This window comes from Cyprinodon tularosa, unplaced genomic scaffold (genome assembly GCF_016077235.1).
Source record: "Cyprinodon tularosa strain WSP-4 unplaced genomic scaffold, ASM1607723v1 ctg32, whole genome shotgun sequence".
Lineage (NCBI taxonomy): Eukaryota > Metazoa > Chordata > Actinopteri > Cyprinodontiformes > Cyprinodontidae > Cyprinodon > Cyprinodon tularosa.
In genome coordinates this window covers 2326481-2344562 of record NW_024039030.1, presented here as the reverse complement: position 1 = coordinate 2344562, position 18082 = coordinate 2326481, and the positions used below count along the sequence as shown (strand labels likewise).

The following is an 18082-nucleotide window of genomic DNA, read 5'->3' as shown; positions in this document are numbered from 1 at the left end:
CATTACTCTGTTTATTATAGGGAAATGTAAATACTGTGGAGTAGATGAAAGAATTGAACATGTCATGTACTGTAGGAGGAGAGACAGCAGTTGATTATACATTTAAATAAAGTAAAAGTTAGATTTATTTGAATTATTTTAAGTGATTCACAAAGCAACATTTACAGGATAAAATTTCGCTATTTTAAAATTATACAGTACAAAAAAATTTATAACAGAATTTAATTCCTGAAAGTCATGCTGGTCCACACTCCATACCAGTAGGTGGCGGAAATGCATATATTCGTTGTTTGCCGACCGCTAATTTTTTTAAAGATAAAGAAGTTTTTTTTTTTTAAACAACTTTATTTGGAACAGTAACAATGACAAACTTAAATAAGCATAGTCAATCATACCTCCTAACATTTTTCTTAATATTCTTTTTCTTTTCTTTCAAGTTGCGAGGTAAACAGATGTTAAGTTTATGCAATACACTTTAAAAAGAGAGAAAAAAAATCGAAAATCAATATAACTGAATTAATGAAATATAAATGAATAAATAAAAATAATAAAAAGTACAAAACACAAACACAGACAAAGAAAATAAAAAAGGAAAGACAAAAAAAATGTATTTCCTTATATTTTGATAGGAGCTCAAATTTTAGGAACTTTTACATATTTATTTGGTCTTTCTTTTCATAGTTATCCATACATTTCCTTCTAACAAGTCCAGGGTATGTCTCTTTTGCTAAATGTTGTCTTAAAAACGTATTATTACATTTTTTGTTTAGTAAATCTAAACCATTTATTACAATATTCTGTAATTTAATCACTTGCTTGGTATCATAATTGTTTTTTATGAGCTGAATAAATACATTTGGTATTATTTTCATCATTTTTCATAATCATTTTTTGTACAGATTAGATTATACTTATGAATTAAATCTTCATATGCATATGTATTGCCAATATCAAGCAATAAATGACTAAGAAGAAGAAGAAAAGATGAGGAAATAAGGGCGAATGTGATTAAGTATTTATTATGTTGGGTTACATTAAACAGTTTGGAAAATATAATGGTTTTTATTTTATTTTATTTTTTCTGGGGGTGTCTTGTTTCCTGTTTCCTTGTTTAACTCCTTATCAGTTGGTGGCGGTAATGCACTTCTAACTAGTATCCGAACCGCAAAAAAACCTCACAAGAAGAAGAAGAAAAGAGGAGGAAGAAGAAGAAGAAAAAAATAACTTGACAGCAGGCGGGAGGGAAACTTATGATGGAACGACTCTTGTAATGGTGGTCCACTGTCTTGTGCAGCTGTGTGTTATTGACAAATTTTTAAACTCTTGCAACGCAAAATACTTCTGAAAATCAAGGAATTATGCGGTAAAAAATACTCCTGTAGACATTTTTAGTGCAATATATTCTTAGTAACATGGCTAAGGTTTTGTGCGCGTAAACCACTGATTAGCTTAGAATCACTTCCTGAAACGGCGGCTTGTTGTGTTTACGTTTATTAAGCTACTATTTACATGTTTTAAATTTTAAAAGATAATAAAGGTTTAAATAGCATCCGCGGTTCAGTGTAATGGTAACTGTCGCGTTTCTAAACAGATCCGTTTACTTTCAACAGTGCTGCTAGGTGGGCTTTGTGTTCGTTTGTGATTACAAAGTGACCACACTGCGATACAGTTGTTCAGCTCCACTTGACGCTGTTATTGTCCTCTTGTTAAAAAACTTTTCAACGTCTTAATCCGCTTAATTTACTCAGATTGTCGTTTAATGCATCAAACTGGCGTGCTTTGTGTTAAAACTCGGTTTATGTTGCATTGTAGTCTTCCTAATGATCAAACAACAGTTTTTGGACGGATCCAAGAAGAGTTCTTGCTATGTGACTTTCTGTTGGAATATTTGAAGACTGCTAATTGAAGCAAGGTGAGTCATTGGGAACCTCTGACATTGTTAATCTTTTTTTTAGCAAAATTATTTATGTAGTAAATTACATGGACTGGTCACTCGAAGCTAAAAGTTAAAATTTAACCTTTATTTTCTTCTTTGAATTTTATTTTATTTTTTCATGTTAGACGTTAAAAACTGTTTTCATATAGTCTAATCTGAGGTACCTGACTAATAAAACATGTTAGATGTGGGGTGATTCTCCTTGCTGAATCTATTATCAACTCTTATTGGTCCTCTTCGAGTCCCTGAAACAGGAACCTTTATTTTGGCCTAGACATGATCATAGGCTAAGCTGAATAGAAAACCCACATATAAGCATATTTATGCTAAATTTCTCTGAGAATAAATAGACCGAAAACTGAACCAAACAAGGAAAACATAAATCTATTCACTCAGGCTGCTTTATTCACTGATTGCTTTGAATCACCTCCGCAGCTTCTCTGAGGAGGAAACTTCTATGCAGAGTCCTGCATGATTTTATAAGCAAACAAAGATATTCTTTTTCTTCTTTCTCATCATGTTGTTGGAAAAATCCAAATGGGTATTCACTCAGTCAGATTTACACCTGCACTCTCCAGCACTGTGAATGGGGCCATTGTTTCCCTGGAAGTGTTCACATGGACAAAAACATGTTAGATATTGAAAAGGGATGACACCCAGCCCGCTTGTATGTGCCGTGAACTTCTGTCTATCTGATAGGATAGTTATAATGCTTTGACAAGAATTAATATCATGTTAAATGAGCAACAATCCCAGATTTTCTATTTCATCCTAAGCTTTTTTTTTTTTTTACTTTCCATCTAATAAAGGTAAATTCCTCGAAATTACCAAGATTATTTGAGTTCATTGACATGGTTAGAACACAAATTGGGGAAGAAAAAAAAAATGAACAAGAACATTACCGTGGTAAAATAAAGGCACAAAGGAAAAGCTGAGACACAAACTTTAATGATGTTTCAGATCAGTTTAAAACACATGGTCAAAGGCAAATCTAAACAAATAGTTGTTTTTGGTTTTTTTTGTTTTGTTTTTTTTTTTCCCCCAGATTAGTGGCGCATAAGAACTAAATGTGGCTTCTCCATGTCTGGTTGTGGTTCTTGGTGTGTAGACTTGAACCAGTGGAGCTGAGAGATCCGGATAGTTGATACACTGACAACTTTTTGAAGTTCTTTCTCTGATATGGGGAGCCAGTGTAATGGCTCTAGAACCAGGGTTATTGGCTCTGCTTTCTTAGTTTTACTGAAAAATATATCTTTTTAGTATAGCTTTTCAACATTTTATTGAAAGTACTTTAAAATATCATGTCCGTTAATCAGAGTTTTTAAATGTCTGTCAGCAGTTAGAGATTTTGTCAACATATGGTGCAGTAGAAGTGATTATTGAAGTAGCCCTCTGACAATGTAGCCTTGTTGTCTCTGCTGTATGAACTCTGGTCTCCATCATTGAGGTTCCCTGCTGAAAAGGTGGATGGGATTGTTCCAATAAAAATTCTAATTTTAGGAGATGCTATTTGTGTTTTATAGAGTAAAATATCTAATCATAACTTTTTCTTTTAAGATGCATTAGGTGAAATAAGCATTAAAAAAATATAAAAGTAGAAGAGTGATATCAGATCTTTTCCTATTGATTTATCTTTTGTTCTTTTTGCAGTGATGGATCCTACACTCCAGCAGCACTCCCTCCCACAATTCAAATCTTTTCCCCAAGAGACTCCAATCAAGCCTTCTCATGTCTCTAACCTGATTCCTCATCCCCAACCGAGGAGAATATTGCCTCTCCAAACACCTGAGGAGAGCTGCATTACCAAGTTTGGCCCAAACTGGAGTCAAGCAGGAATAACATATCCATCAGCGCTTGTTCCAAATAGCTCCACAAACACTGTTTCCCCTGTGAATTCTTGGAGAAAAGACAGACTTGGACCTGTAAGTCACATCGATCCATCTTGTGGCAATGTTCTGGGAAGCCCGGTTAGCAGTGTCACTGCAGTGAGGGAAAATCCAAGTCCTCTGCAAAACACAATCCCATCAAGGCCCAGATGCTTCAGCTCATCTGAGGTTGTTCCGTCCAGCCTAACAAAGACTCACACCTCAGCTGAAGAGTCTCAGTCTGGGAGGACTTTAAGTAACCCATTCACAGCACTGCACTCCAGGAATGACCAGAATTCTGAATCTAAGATCCTGTCTTCTAACCCAGAAAGCAACAGCCATGTGTCGCCAAGACAAGAACCAAATACGGTAATTTCCCCTCTCTTCTTTTGATGGTGAAAAGCATATCCCTGAGGTGTTTTTTTTAATATTATAAAGCAGCAATATAATGCTGAGAGTGTAAGGCTTAGCAATAAAACTTAGGCTGTGTCCGACTGTCGCCCCTAATTCCTATATAGAGCACTATATGGTGATTACACCATTTTAAATGCATGTCTGAACGTAGAAAGTAGTGTACATGAAATTTCCTACAATGCTCCTTGAAAAGTAGTGAACATCCATGGTCACTAGATGAGCCGATATATCCCAGAATGATTTGCTAGAGCTCTCCTCGCAGAGCATCATTGGTTTTGTTGTGGTGGCATGAAAGAACAAAGATAGTGCCGGCACCGTGCGGGGAGGCGGAGTCATGTGACCAACAGGGAGCGGAAAGTAGTGATCATCTGTCTGAACAGTAAGTTATCCGAGTTCACTATAAAGTCCACTATATAGTCCCCACTCTATATAATGATTTAGGGATTAGGGTGGATGTTCAGACACAGCCTTAAAAATTCTTTGTTGTGACTTTGAGTTTAATGTGCACATTGTGTGATTACTGTTTACTAAATCACTTATAAAGTAGAACAATACCGTTAATCAACTTTTTTAGCATCCACATATCTTTGTATACTTGCATAGTGTGTTGTAACATCTGTTCTTTTTGCTTGATATCACATAGCAGCGTTCTGGATTACTCTATATTTAAAATAAACAAACTGTTGTTCAGCTGCATGATCTGCTCTAAATCCCAACCCCCCAAAACAAAACCACAGTCACATGCTCACATCTGAAAAAGATGCACCTGTTTGCAGCTCAGATTAGTGCTCTTTGTCAGTTTGCTCGCCTGATCAGACAAGAAAAGTTAATCCTGACAATAAAATTACAAAAAGAAATCTTTTTTTTTTGGGGGGGGCAATTTTGATGCTCTCCAGGGATCAGTTAAAAGAAGAAGTACAAACTAAAATTAAAATTCTCCTCTCGAAATTGATCTTGCCAAATGTTGGGAACTCTTGAGTTTTCGGTTTCAGAACAGCTGCTATGAATCAGTTCACTTAACTCTAAGTAGATTGACTCAGAGTTGAGCACGTATGTAACAAGCATTAAAAGCCATTATCAGTGGAGCCCCGAATCGATGAGTGTCCATGGCAAAAGGAAGTTCCTGTTTCACCCCTCTCGATCTAGAGATTTTGATGAAGAAAAAATGGAGAATGTGTTAAAAAGACAGAGAATCAGCACTACAGCTGAAAAGGAGCAGGAGATGGCGAAGCAGAAGATTGTTGCTCAAGTTAATGCATAAGTTTACATGAAGTGGCAGGCAGTTTTTACATTTATTAAAAGCACTTTCCTCTCTGTTGCTTCATTTTTAGATCACTAAAATAAGATTCTTCCTGATTGCTAGGTTTATTCGCAAGAAAGAAGAAAAAAAACCCACAAAAAACAAAATCACTCTGAGCAATTTCTCTGTCCACAGATGTATAAAAAACTTCAGCTCACTTCAGAAAATCACAACACAGCCAAAGTGTTTTAACATTAAAAACACTGGAGATATTTTGTAATAAGGAATCTCCTCACCTTTTAGTTATGTGGATGGTAAATTTCCTAGTGTTACAAAGGTACTAATGTCAGCTAATATATTCATTACCCAAGCTTGTAAATTTTCCTAATGTCTGAGTTGTATAAAATGTTCATTCTTTTTTCTCTTTCAGAGCCAAAAACTTGAACAGACACATTCGAGCGAAAGCATAACTCCAGGTAAAATGTTCAATTTAAATGTGTTAATGTTTTTGTTGTTATTCAGCACTTGTCCACATTGCAACTCATTGTTATCTCTCCAGTACTTGAGTTTGATCAGAGCTGGTTGGGGGAAAAAAAAAAAAAAAACCATGTTTTAGAAATCTTATGGTATTGCCTAATAACAGGTCATTCAGTAGATTGGAGATTCCAGACTTACGGCTACAAGATCCGCCACATGCATGCATCAATAAAGTTTGATGCATGTAACCAGGGGATTCCTTGTTTAGCAGATGACGCCAGCGCAGTGTTACTTTGCTCATGGTCTAAAGCCCTATTTAAATGAGTTAAAGATTTCAAATCATATCATTATGCTTCTAAAGCAGCATTCTTAATGAGCCTATATAATGTTCCAGTAGCTTGAGATCCTACATTTTGGTTTCCGTTAGGATTCTTTACACAGATCACTCTGTGGAACAGTTATTGAGAAATTTTTCATTTTGACTAAACTACGGTATTGTGAAACTATATTCAAATATATTGTTGGAGTATTGCTATGTCACTGACAAGATTATGTCTCTGGCTTTAGGTTTGGATTTAAACAGCACATCTCATAAGAGGTGCAGAGAAGAGGAGTATTGCTCTGAGAGCACAAAGAAACCGTGTCTTCTGGGTACCAAACTTGTGAGAACAGAGACTAATAAACTCACTCCTGGCACCTTGCAAAGATCCTCACTGGATCCTCAGACGTCACAGACGAGCTCTTCAGTCTTTGAGTTATCCCTCAAAACAACAGACACTTTCTTGAGGGCTGATACAGCATGCTCAACCTTACCATCCACACTCAACCCCTCTCGGTTAAACTCCCCGGGTTCAAAGAAACCCCCAGCAGGAGCAAAGCAGGGGTTTATAACCACGGAGAATGATGTAGTGATGTTAAGATTGACTTCGACTCCCTGTGAGGAGACTCCAAAAAAGCAAAATGAGGGAAACCCAAAAAAGGATAAATCCCATTCTGCTGGAGGTTCTCGGGAGTCCAGTAAACCTCAGCACGTTGCTCCAGTAAGCACAAAATCTGACTTTGGTATCCCAGTTAAGACGGAGAGCAAAAAAATAAATGGCAGCAGAACAGCAGAGCACAGTAAGGCAAGTCGAGTACGAAGACCATCAGCGGTCCTTGACGATGTGGATCAGCTCTTCACCCCTGATTCCAATGTTTATGTAGTCAGGCCTCCATGTAAGACCCCCAAATCCAAGATGGAGGAGCCAACGATAAAATCTCCTACCTCAAAGTCAGGTTTCAGCCCTACGTCCAACTGCATTCCAACCGTTACACCCGCATCTTGTCCTGTCACACAACCTGCACATGGAGTGTCTAAATTGGCCCTCTGTTTGCCAACTGTGGCTCTAGAACGTTTAAAACTGGAAAAAATAAGTATTTGTTCTAAAGATAGCATCAAAACTAGTCCTCCTGTGAGTACTCCAGGAAAACAACCCAAGAATGAGAACGTAAAACCTCAGCACAATAACTCCTCGAAAGCTAAAACCAGTGAGGGTTTTTGTTGCCCAAAGACGGACACAGCAGCCTCTGCACAAAAACCTTCACCCCCACGCTCAAAGTCTCCGTCGCTACAGGACGAGGAATGCGTTGGGAGTAAGGAGAAAGAGGAAGAGGACGGATTTAACGATTTTGATCTGGACCATAGCCTCAGCATTTCATACCACCTAGATCTAACCCAGAGCTCCGACAGCAGTGAGGAGGAGCCAATGATCTCCCTCCAAGAGATGATAGAGAACACAAAGCCTCCAGACACGCCACAGAAAGAGGCCTTCTCAGAGCCCAGCACCCCAGGATGCCAAAGCTCTCAGTCAAAAACCGTAAGCTCTGTCCAATTTAGCTTTTTAAATCTTAAACAGAAGGTTATAAATGCATAATAATTTGAGTTTTCAGAAAATTGGATGTTAGTTTGTGCCTTGGCTTGGGGGTTTGAAATAATCTTTTTTTTGTTTTTTTCCCCTTAGTGCCTGCTGCCATCAACCTCAAAGTCAGGAGTGTACAAGAACAACCTGGACCAGATGTTGAAGGAGATTAACATCAGCAAGAAGTATATATTCCAGAAGAATAACTTTTATTGCCTTTTTATTTTCACCTCATTTCTGTGCACAACAGATAATCACCCCTCTGTTTTTTCTGTTAAAATTGATCAGAGCAAAGGAGAATGAGGCACAGCTTCTAACCGCTTGCCAGGAGAACCTTTTGAGGTTAGCAGAGTATGAGGAGGAAGAGGACAGCCAAGCGGAGGATACAACTGAACACAAGTGAGAGAAACAGAAGCTGGGGGAAACATTTCACATGATTTTACTGTAAATTAAAACTAATCCATGATTTGTTCTTCAGAGAGTCTCTGTACCACTTCTCCTTGATGTACACTGTAATCAGAGATGTCCCACCAGGGGAGGTAGTTTTCAACTTGGAAAAGTTTGGCCAGATCTTTAATCAGGAAACGCTGCAGCTAAGGCAGTGCCACGTCGCTCCACAAGGGACCTCACAGAAAACTCTTCTTTGGTAAGATATACTTATGGTTTTATAGCACTTAGCACGCTAAGTATCTCGGCTGTATTTTAACAGAGAAGCATAGGAGATGAGTCTAAAGCCCCTTTCCAAGTCGAACAAGAATAGGGGCCATTCATACATGCAGCTTAGTCCCAGTAAATTATTTGGTCAGCTCTTTCCATGCCTAACCCAGCAACGGTGGAATGGATCTACCTAATGCCCCCTGCAGGTGGCAGTAATGCAGAATATATAGGTTTAGCTGACCAAGCTAACCTCTAAAGAAGAGTTTCAGCTGGACATTGCTTCAGTCAAACAGCTGATAAGCAATAACAGGCAAAGGCTTTTGGACCAGTAGTTCTTATGCTTGTTGCTAGTGTCTGACAGAATTTCCTCAGCAGACTTTTAAGTTTATTAAAATTTAGTATTTCTGCCCCTTTAATATTAATTTTCCTGATTAAAATGTTGTCGGAGGGAAAGGAAACAGGTTTTTTCCAAGTTTCTCACTGATACAAATCTGAAAAGATGGTCAGTATTTCTTTTCAACTTTTCAACATATCAATGGACAAGGGATGCTCTCAATCTAATCTGAACTTCAGCTATTTTCCAAATAATAAATGAAGGCTAATATGAGTCCCCTTGAGTTGAAAAGCTAATAAAAAAAAACAACCAAAAGACTTGGTTGTATAACAAATGGAACTATCTTCACATACTCTGTGTTTCACTCTTGTTTAAGTGAGTATTTTATTATTTCTAGTTGTCGCATCATTTTTCTCTACTGCACAGCTTTAAACTTTTTGTAGATTCACGTAGCTTATGTTGGTCATCATCCCCGCCTGAGTATCTTGGCATTATCGCAGTAGATTTAGCTCAGGGTTCCCGCGGGTCCTTAAAAAGTCTTAAAAGGCATTGAATTCTTCAAAATAAAACTAAGGCCTTAATTGGTATTAAAATGTCTTAAATCAGTCTTTTGTAGGTCTTAATTTTTAAAACATCATAAATAGGATGATTTTCCATAAATAGCTCGCCATTATTGGTTCTGTCCGGATACGGAACCAAAAAAAGCGTTGTTGCGGCCGGGACTTTTGGGAGATGCGGCATTAACTTTTTGTCTGGAAAATATGAGCAAGTGTAAATGTAACGAAAATTGGTTATCCAGCCAAGAGTTTTCTCCATGGCTAAAACCAGTACCAGGGAACATACATGAGGCACGGTGTATTTTGTGCAAGAAGTCATTCAAGCTCGGAACGATGGGAATTAAGGCAGTGGAGTCGCACATGCGAAGCACGAAACACAAAGCGTCAAAATCGAGTTACCGAGAAACAGCCGGTATTTCTCGGTTTTGTTCCACCCTTGTCTCTGCAATGCCTCCACTTATCACCAAATCAAACATACTAAGAAAACGATACAAAGAAAAATAACTGCAAAGAAGACTTAGCACTGGTTATGTTGTGGCTTTAAAACTGATTTGTTTTGTTCCCTGCTAAAACAAAGTTTGTGAATTCAGTTAAATAATTGTTAAAATATATCTGTCATTTGTGTGTGAAAATAAACCTTTGGGTTAAGTTGTCGCAAGCAGGTTTTTCTTGTGTTTCTTGTGAATTTGGTCTTAAATTTCTATTTCAAATGGCATTAAAAAGTCTTGAATTTAACTTGCCTTATCCTGTAGGAACCCTGTAGCTTGACAACCAGGATACAGAATCAGGTCCTTGTCAAAAAGAAAATAATAATAATAATACATTTTATTTAACAGCGCCTTTCTAGACACTCAAGGTCACTTTACAAATAATACAAAAAATAAATAAAAAGAGAAGAAAATACAAAATACAGATACAGGAACATAAAAAACAAAAAAAACAATCATGGATAGGGAAAAGAGCAGTATATTCACAGATAAGCGAGCTGGAACAGATGGGTTTTGAGTCTGGCTTTGAATAAGGGGAGAGAGTCAATACTGCGGAGGTCGGGAGGAAGTGAGTTCCAGAGCTGGGGAGCAGAGCGGCTGAAGGCTCTGCTCCCCATGGTGACAAGTCGAGCTGGAGGTACAGTGAAGTGGATGGAGGAGGAGGATCTAAGGGAGCGGGAGGAGGTGGCAATGTGAAGGAGGTCTGACAGATATGAAGGAGCAAGGTTATGGATGGCTTTGAAAGTATAGAGAAGGATTTTAAATTGAATTCTGAATTGAACTGGGAGCCAATGGAGTTGGTGAAGAACAAGGGAAATATGATGGAAGGAGGGGGTTCTTGTGGCATCAGAGAAATTTCAGACACATTGATGGAGTCATTTATAACCCCAGTCCAAACACCAGTGGAGGAAAATTTTGCTTTAATTTCTTGTATAACTGCTGAGCTAGCTGTTCTTATATTGCATAAGAAAACTGAGAACATGTGATGCCAGGACAGGTTAAGACTTCTACACTGGGAACCAGCAAACGGTACCGGAAAAGATCCAAGGGAAGCATGTGGTTTTGGATTTGACCTGCGGGTCTCAGGGGACACAGTGTAGCATAATTATTTTTTTTCTATGAAACAAAAAACAAGAGGCATGCCTTAGCTTCTTAAAGGAAAAGATTGGGCAGGGCGGCATAAAAGAAACGCATTCCCATCCATTATATACAGATGTTGAAAGTTTACATATCCCTGCCATTAGAGAAAATTATAAATTTACACCAGTAATTGAGGCAAAACAAAACTGAAAAAGTAATAATAAATATTTAGATGATAATTTAGTCAAATAAAATATTAATTTAGATTTTTTTTTTCTTTAGAAAAAATTTGTAAAAAAAAAAAAATATTGTCCCAGACAAATGAAAGTACCTTACTCTAAACAGCGAACCATCATACCTGACTGAACATTTTGCTGAACATTACAGAAAACACCTGATTTTAGTGATTATTGCCTTAAAAGTTTTGCTCAACAAAACCTTAGTTCAGTAGCTCCATCAGGCATGTTTACTTGTTTTATTTATGAATATTTAAATAAAACAAGTATTCAAATTCAATGTCATGATTTCAATTTTTTACATCTTGTATTTATAATTACCCTTCTAAATTACCATTTATTTTACTGGTAGCTTTTTTTTTTTTTTCTCGTAACTTTCAAGCACAACTGTATATATCTTAAGAATGCTTATGTGAAAGATAGATTAAAATAATTAGCATAACAAAAGAAATGTTAGATCAGGTTATTAAAAGGCCTTAAATTGGAACTCATTTAAGGGATCTTTAACAATTTTCTACGTTTCGCATTTGTACAAAACCAATACAGGGAGTTAGGTCAAGCTGATTTAATTTTGTATTTTTTTATGGCACTAGTGGCATAAAACAGTAGGCTGACAGGAAAGGGGGTATGAGTGAGAGGCAGAGACATGCGGGAAAGGACCACGGGTCAAATTCAAACCAGGGTTGCGGCGACGAGGATTAAGGCCTCTGTACAGGGGTCGTCCGTGCTAACCACTGCGCCACCTGCATGCCCAAGCTGCTGTAAAATTTGAAAGATAATATTTTAGCTCATTATCTCAAATTTTTATGTACTTTAACTGTTTAACATTTAAATTAATATTCAGCCAGTTGTTTCTGGGTTTCTTTTAGCAAGTAACTACATAACAATGTTTAGGTTTTGGACCTTTCTGTGCTAAAACTTCTTTTACAATTAACCTCAGTTGCTCCTCAGCAAATATTTGAAACCTTGTTTTTTAAATCACTGTTTTGTTTCTTCATTTCTCCTCTTTTTTCCTCCTGCTTCATTGTAGGTCCAGTCCTGCTCAGCTGCGACTGCACTTAAATATTGGCCTGTTTGAGAAAGCTTATCGTAGCTCACCCTGTCCACCCAAAGTCAACCGCTTCCTTTTCAAGGTACCCTGCTTTACTGTCATAGAAATTCAAAAATTAGATTTTATTATATAATAATTTGGAGACTCTTGTTGGTGTTAAACTCTACTGCTGGAATCGACTGTTTGTTGTTAACAGATGATGTCAGTCCATAATGAAAGGATTGTGTCGGATAGGATCCTTCAAGTCCTTTGTGACATTGCCTGTTCTGCGGCTTATCAAATAGGTCAGCATCTCTTTTTCTTCCCCTTCAGTTCCACTGGATGTGGAAGCTTCTTCCAGGCACCATTTTTCCAGTACGATAGTGTCTCGTGTGCCTGGTCTTTATCTAATAACCCTAATTTTTTTCTTTTCTTTTTGCATTTATCATGAGTAAGTGATTCTGGGACACTTTGCACTTGGTGGAACCATTCTAATTGAATACAATTCCTGTGATGGCCCAGCAGAGCTGCACATCCAGTGGAACTGATGACTTAGCTTATTATTTTTCTTTACTGTAGGAAAAATACTGATGTTTCTTTTGTCATCTGCAAACTCCCCCAGTGAACAACGATAATCAGCAATTTGAGGTGTGGGTCCCCAGTTTGGCCGACGTGACGCTGGTCCTCATCAACATGGGTGCTGCATTTGTAACACTTTTCCCCTTTGAGAGTCTACAGCCATCGTTCACGGAGGGAGATCTGCTGTGCGTAACTCTGTCTTATAGATCAGCTATTGCTGCTTCATATTAAGAAATATGTTAAACAATTACTTTTTTTTATTACAATGTTTAATTTTTTGTTTTGTGTAGAGAGGATGTCTATGTTAAAAGTGAGAGTCCTTCCAAAAACAAGGAAGAGATCATTTTCCCTGAACACAACTGTACAAACATCTTAAAGGTGAGATATTTAGAAGTTTAATGTCTTACAGTTTAGATTAATAACGTTAATACTGCATAATTTGATGTTAACACTTAAAAGAAGTGCTAAGTTTATGAGCAAGCTTATTTAATGCAGCTGATTTCATAGTAAGGAGATTTTATATTGGAGAACAAATGCTTGTCGAACCAGTTTCATCTTTCCCTCTTGCTTGTTTTCCCTCACAGTACCTGTCCTACTGCATGGGCCTGTGCCCTCTTGCCTACAGTGACGATGAACTGCTGTTGCTGTTAACTGTGGTGGGAAGGATCAGCCTGGAAACGCAGCGACTCCTCCAGTCAAATGTAGAAGTGAGCTGTCTACTGTATGAACTGATCAACAACATCAGGGACTGGTCTTCTATGGTCAGTCAAAAGCTTCGAAAGTTTTTTCAATTTGTGTTTCATTAAATTTCAAGCAATTATTAGACTTATTATTTTAATGTTTTTTTTTTCCTCTGCTGTAGCTTCCTAGAATCTGTAAGGCTCTGACCGATTTGACAGATGATCACCACAACATGTGCCTGCTAGTCCAACTCCTGCCTGACAGTACACGAGGACAGTATGTGTGCATTCATTTTTTAATCGGTTAGGGTTAGAAATTTAAATAACCAAAGGAAGCAAACATGATGGGTTTCTTATAGGCCTTCGTACTTTATTAAATTTATAATATAATCGCAGTTTTGCAAAAAAAAAAAAGCCATTTTCAAATTGCAGATGCGCTCACTTTTTGGATCACATTACATTCATTAAGACACTGACTTTATTACTCCAGCCCTTAAGGGGGCGGTAATGTGTTTAAAGTGGGTTTGCTGCATTGCAAAAGAAATGAATGTTACAGACCTGCTAGCTAGTAGAAGTAAGAACGTCCCACATTACAGTAAGAGTAAAGTGGTTCCCAATGGACTCTAGAGTAGCAAGCTTTTAAGGTCATGAAACATCTAGAGGATTATCATTGGTTCATCTGCATTTAGTTTCCTTATCTTTTTCTTGCTTTATTTATTAGTCACATTGTTAAAGTATAAAGTATCATTGTTCCAAAACAGCAATATATATATATATTTTCCCCCCTTTTTGTAGATATCTCCGCCGCCATCTAAGCCTCTGCTTTATCTCGAAGTTGCTGGATGGAAATTGCACCTATTGCCCTATGGAGGAAGAGCTTCCGGTAAACTCTCTTAAGACATTGTAAGCATTCGTTTTAAGGCAACATGAATTGGTTCCTGTTAAATAAAACACTTTGTATTGTGGGCAGCTTGCTGAGTTAAGGCAATATCTTCCCAAAATCCAACCATCCGCACTTCTCCGAAGTATACAGCTTAAAGACAAAGAAGAGGACCTGGCCACTCAAGATCAACAGGTGAGGACTGGATAAAGGAGAAGCATAATCACCAGAGTTTGTTGGTTAATTTTTATTCTTTACAAGCTTCCTTTTTTTTTTTATATTTTCCAGGCTTACTACCTGTGCTACAGCCTTCTGACTCTCACAAATGAGGCGTCAAATTTACAGGTTTTCCGACCTGATCAGAAGGTAAATTCTCTTTCCTTTCTCTTTGTGGCTTGTTGTTGTTGGGATTGAGTTTCAGATGACTGAGGAAGCTTCAGATATTAGAATTCACACTAAAGCATTTTTCTTTATTTATTTAGGCACAGCTGCTTGTTTTGTCATCCATCCTGGAAACGCACATTAAATGTCACATCAGGGAAAACGAGAAATGTCTTTATCGGAGCAAGGTGGGTGCAGCTTTAAACAAACACAATCAGTGGATGGTTCTACTGTTTTAACCTATGTAACCCTCTAGATCTTTTATGCATATAAACAGTTTGTACTGTAATTTTAGAGGGAAAGAATCGGTGATGATTAATCTCTTGGCAAGCTGGTACCTCTAGTAAGAGTGCAGGACAGTTTGCTCTTTGTCAGTTTTATAGATAAATGGTTGTGATAGTTTTCAGATCTGATTGACCATTTAATTATAAACAGTATTTCCTCCAGATTTTGGATTGCACCCCTTTTCTATTGACTTTTTCACAGACGCCTGATTAAGCCAAAATAACAATACTTGACCTCCTGATTGTGGATACTCAGAATTCCTTAAACACATTTTCTAACTTAAAATTGTCAAAGTGGAAACAAAAAATTTCCTTGGCAGTTACAAATTTGCACCTATTCAACATGAAATATCCAGCATTAGCATTTGTCTTTTTAAACCAAAAATGGTCTATTTAATAAAAAAAAACTGCTGCTGTTCAAATGGAACAGAACCTCTAGACCTAGATCTGTAATATCACAGATATACTATTTAATATATTCACTTACGCTGGTGAATATTCTCAGTCATCCAGCTCATAGTCATTCCAAAAATAGTTAAAAACAAACCACTGGACCTTGTTTTCCAAAGAAGCGAAACGTTTTCAAACTTGGAAAGTAAAGTCCAGTGAGTTGTTTTCAACTTTTTGTGGAAGAAATATATTCAGTTACCAACCTAAAACTTGATGTTGTGTCATCTGTGGCAACAAATGGGAGCTTTTAGATGGACAGGAAAAAAAGAAATCTGTTTCATAACATTTATTCTTTCGCTAGGTAAAGGACTTGGTAGCCAGGATCTACACCAAGTGGCAGATGCTTCTCCAGAAATCAAGACCTCTGAATGTACAGTAAACAATTCCTCACAGTAGTTTCATCAAATATATAAACTAATGGCGACGTCTTAACCATCTCTGCTGTCTCATAATGTGTTTTTGTAGGGTAAGCTGTATGATTATTGGCAGCCTGTGGAAAACTTTAGACACAGTGAAGAGGATGAAGATTCGTCGTCTGCAGTTGAAGATGAAGAAACCTTGATAAGCGAGGAGAATGACACTACAATTTCTGAAAATGAAGAGGAAGAGAAAGAGGAGGAACAAATGAGGGTTAAAGAGGACATGGAAGTAGATGAAATTCCAGGTGACAAGGAAGACGATACAAAGACAAGTGAAGCAGCAGAAGATGAAATAACTGGGGACTTAAACCAAACAGCGCCAGTGATGCAGCCGTCAGCAATGGATGAGCATATTGATCCTAAAGAATGCACAGAAAATGAGAATCAGACTGCTGGAATGGAAGAGAAATCACCCCCGATGCCCTCATGTGAACCTCTGTCACATGATGACATTCTACAATTTTTCTCTGGATGTTAAACCCTGTTGCCTTAAAGTTATTTACGATTTCACTAATTGACATTTTCCACAAACCCTCAGGTTAACTCTATGCAAAAATCGATTGTTAAATGTTTATGAAGGGATTCAAAACTCTTTAATAAAGCGTTTAAGTCTCTTCAGAGGTCGAAAACCTTGCATTGTTTTGATGTGTGTATTTAATTTTTAATGTATTTCAAACATTAGCATTCACATTCATACACTGAGACATTCACATTATTTTTTAAAAAGAAGCTATGCAGAAGTAAAACCTTAATTGAACCTACCCATGTCCGTTTATATTTATCTTACACTTATTTTTTATTTAAGTAAAAACATGACACTTTTCCCAAAGTGTATATAATCGTTGCCCGGTTTATTTTAAATCAAAACAGCAAAACAAAATGACAAATTTTTTGTACGTTTCCTGAACTCTGCACCTCTTGGTCCTTTTCATAATTTGTACTTTTTCTCTTGCTCTGGATCTTTTTTTTTTACTTTAATTCTGCTGTTGGACTTTTCCATAAATCTGAAATGGCTGTGCTGTTTTCCTCCCACTGCAGTGGTTTAAATGTTACATTTTGGGTTGTTGTGTTGTTTTTTTACAAGAAGATTTTTATTAAATTAGATTATCTGGATGTCTTGTCTCACTAAGTCTGCTTAGAAGAAGCTTTGGAGTGAGTGTAAAGTTTCTGCTGTCAGTGTACCCATCCATGGCTGGGCCTAACAAAATGCCAGCCATGTCAGAAATGTAAATTTATATATTATGTAGAATTGATATATACTGAAAAAAAGAAATTCAAGCCTTTGCCATTTTTAATTTTTATGGTTAATAGATAACGAAAGCAAAATAAAACTCTTAAAATCAAATTACATTAGAAATAAGCTTATATTGAATGGGTAGGTTTCTAAAAAGCGCCACTGGCCCCCGCTTGCTTGAAAAGAGTTCATTACATCCCTGGCTCTAAAGTCTCTTTGTAATACTCCATTGATCTGTTCATTGGGTTCCGAAAAAGGTACGATTTGGGCCAGTCAAGCACAAATATCACCATAGTCATTAAATCTATTTTGGGAAGCCTTGGCAGTGTGCCAAGTCCTGCTACTGTCAGCAGAAGGGATGAGGTGCTCTAAAAATGTCCTGGTAGATGGCTGTGTTAACTGTGGACTTCAGAAAAAACTCAGTGAAAACCATTATGGAAGTCAAACTTTGGAAAACAAGAATTAATTTTTTTTCGAAGTTGTTACTACACCTGGTGGTGACAGTATAGTTTACAATCTCCACATACTACAGACTTAAAGGTATAGTGGAGAATTTTCACTAATTTTGGAAAAGACCCACCCTCTCCACTTAAAAAAAAAAAAAAGTGCACATGCACAACCCTATTGAACGTGTGCAAGAGCATGCACGAGCCCATTTCTCCACGTGCACACTCTGTTTAAAAGGTCCTGTTTGCAAGCTTACTTTCCACAAGAAGATTTGCAATTTTTTCACTATGTCAGACTTGCCACCTACAAGTCATAGGACGGCCTTAGGTAAACATATCACCAGACTGATTGACAATTAGGAGGACCACTTATTTTGCTGATCCACCCGGAAAAAGAACATCCTCCACTATACCTTTAAGGTATGTAGCATCTTGCTGAAAACAGAGAAGGATCTTAGCTTCCTTCAAAAGCATACCTACAGTCTGTTCTGTCCATTCTTTAAATTTTTCACAATGT

At 37.3% G+C, this 18082-nt stretch overlaps 1 protein-coding gene across 3 annotated transcripts; it reads left to right on the top strand.

The window, feature by feature from the left end:
* Positions 1 to 1206: 1206 nt before the first annotated feature.
* slf2 (SMC5-SMC6 complex localization factor 2) lies at positions 1207 to 16998 on the top strand. Of its 3 annotated transcripts, none has more exons than XM_038293064.1 (20): positions 1207 to 1363; positions 1813 to 1912; positions 3587 to 4170; positions 5886 to 5931; positions 6500 to 7788; positions 7933 to 8015; positions 8119 to 8229; positions 8309 to 8476; positions 12213 to 12315; positions 12430 to 12517; positions 12835 to 12976; positions 13082 to 13169; positions 13376 to 13552; positions 13654 to 13748; positions 14267 to 14354; positions 14442 to 14546; positions 14640 to 14717; positions 14834 to 14920; positions 15768 to 15836; positions 15932 to 16998. In XM_038293064.1, the coding sequence occupies exons 3-20, from the start codon at positions 3589 to 3591 to the stop codon at positions 16361 to 16363; spliced, it is 3831 nt and encodes a 1276-aa protein (XP_038148992.1). In that variant the 5' UTR covers positions 1207 to 1363; positions 1813 to 1912; positions 3587 to 3588; the 3' UTR covers positions 16364 to 16998. The 3 variants fall into 3 exon arrangements, with proteins under 3 accessions (XP_038148992.1, XP_038148994.1, XP_038148993.1); XM_038293066.1 differs by having other exon boundaries at positions 1214 to 1363; positions 1836 to 1912; XM_038293065.1 differs by having other exon boundaries at positions 1242 to 1296.
* Positions 16999 to 18082: the final 1084 nt, after the last annotated feature.

Coding starts and splice junctions, on each gene's coding strand:
- slf2 (XM_038293064.1), top strand. CDS start 3,589: ATGGATCCTACACTCCAGCAGCACTCCCTCCCACAATTCAAATCTTTT. Junction 12,316..12,429: donor TCAACCGCTTCCTTTTCAAG/GTACCCTGCTTT, acceptor TGTTGTTAACAG/ATGATGTCAGTCCATAATGA. Junction 14,547..14,639: donor TGGCCACTCAAGATCAACAG/GTGAGGACTGGA, acceptor TATATTTTCCAG/GCTTACTACCTGTGCTACAG.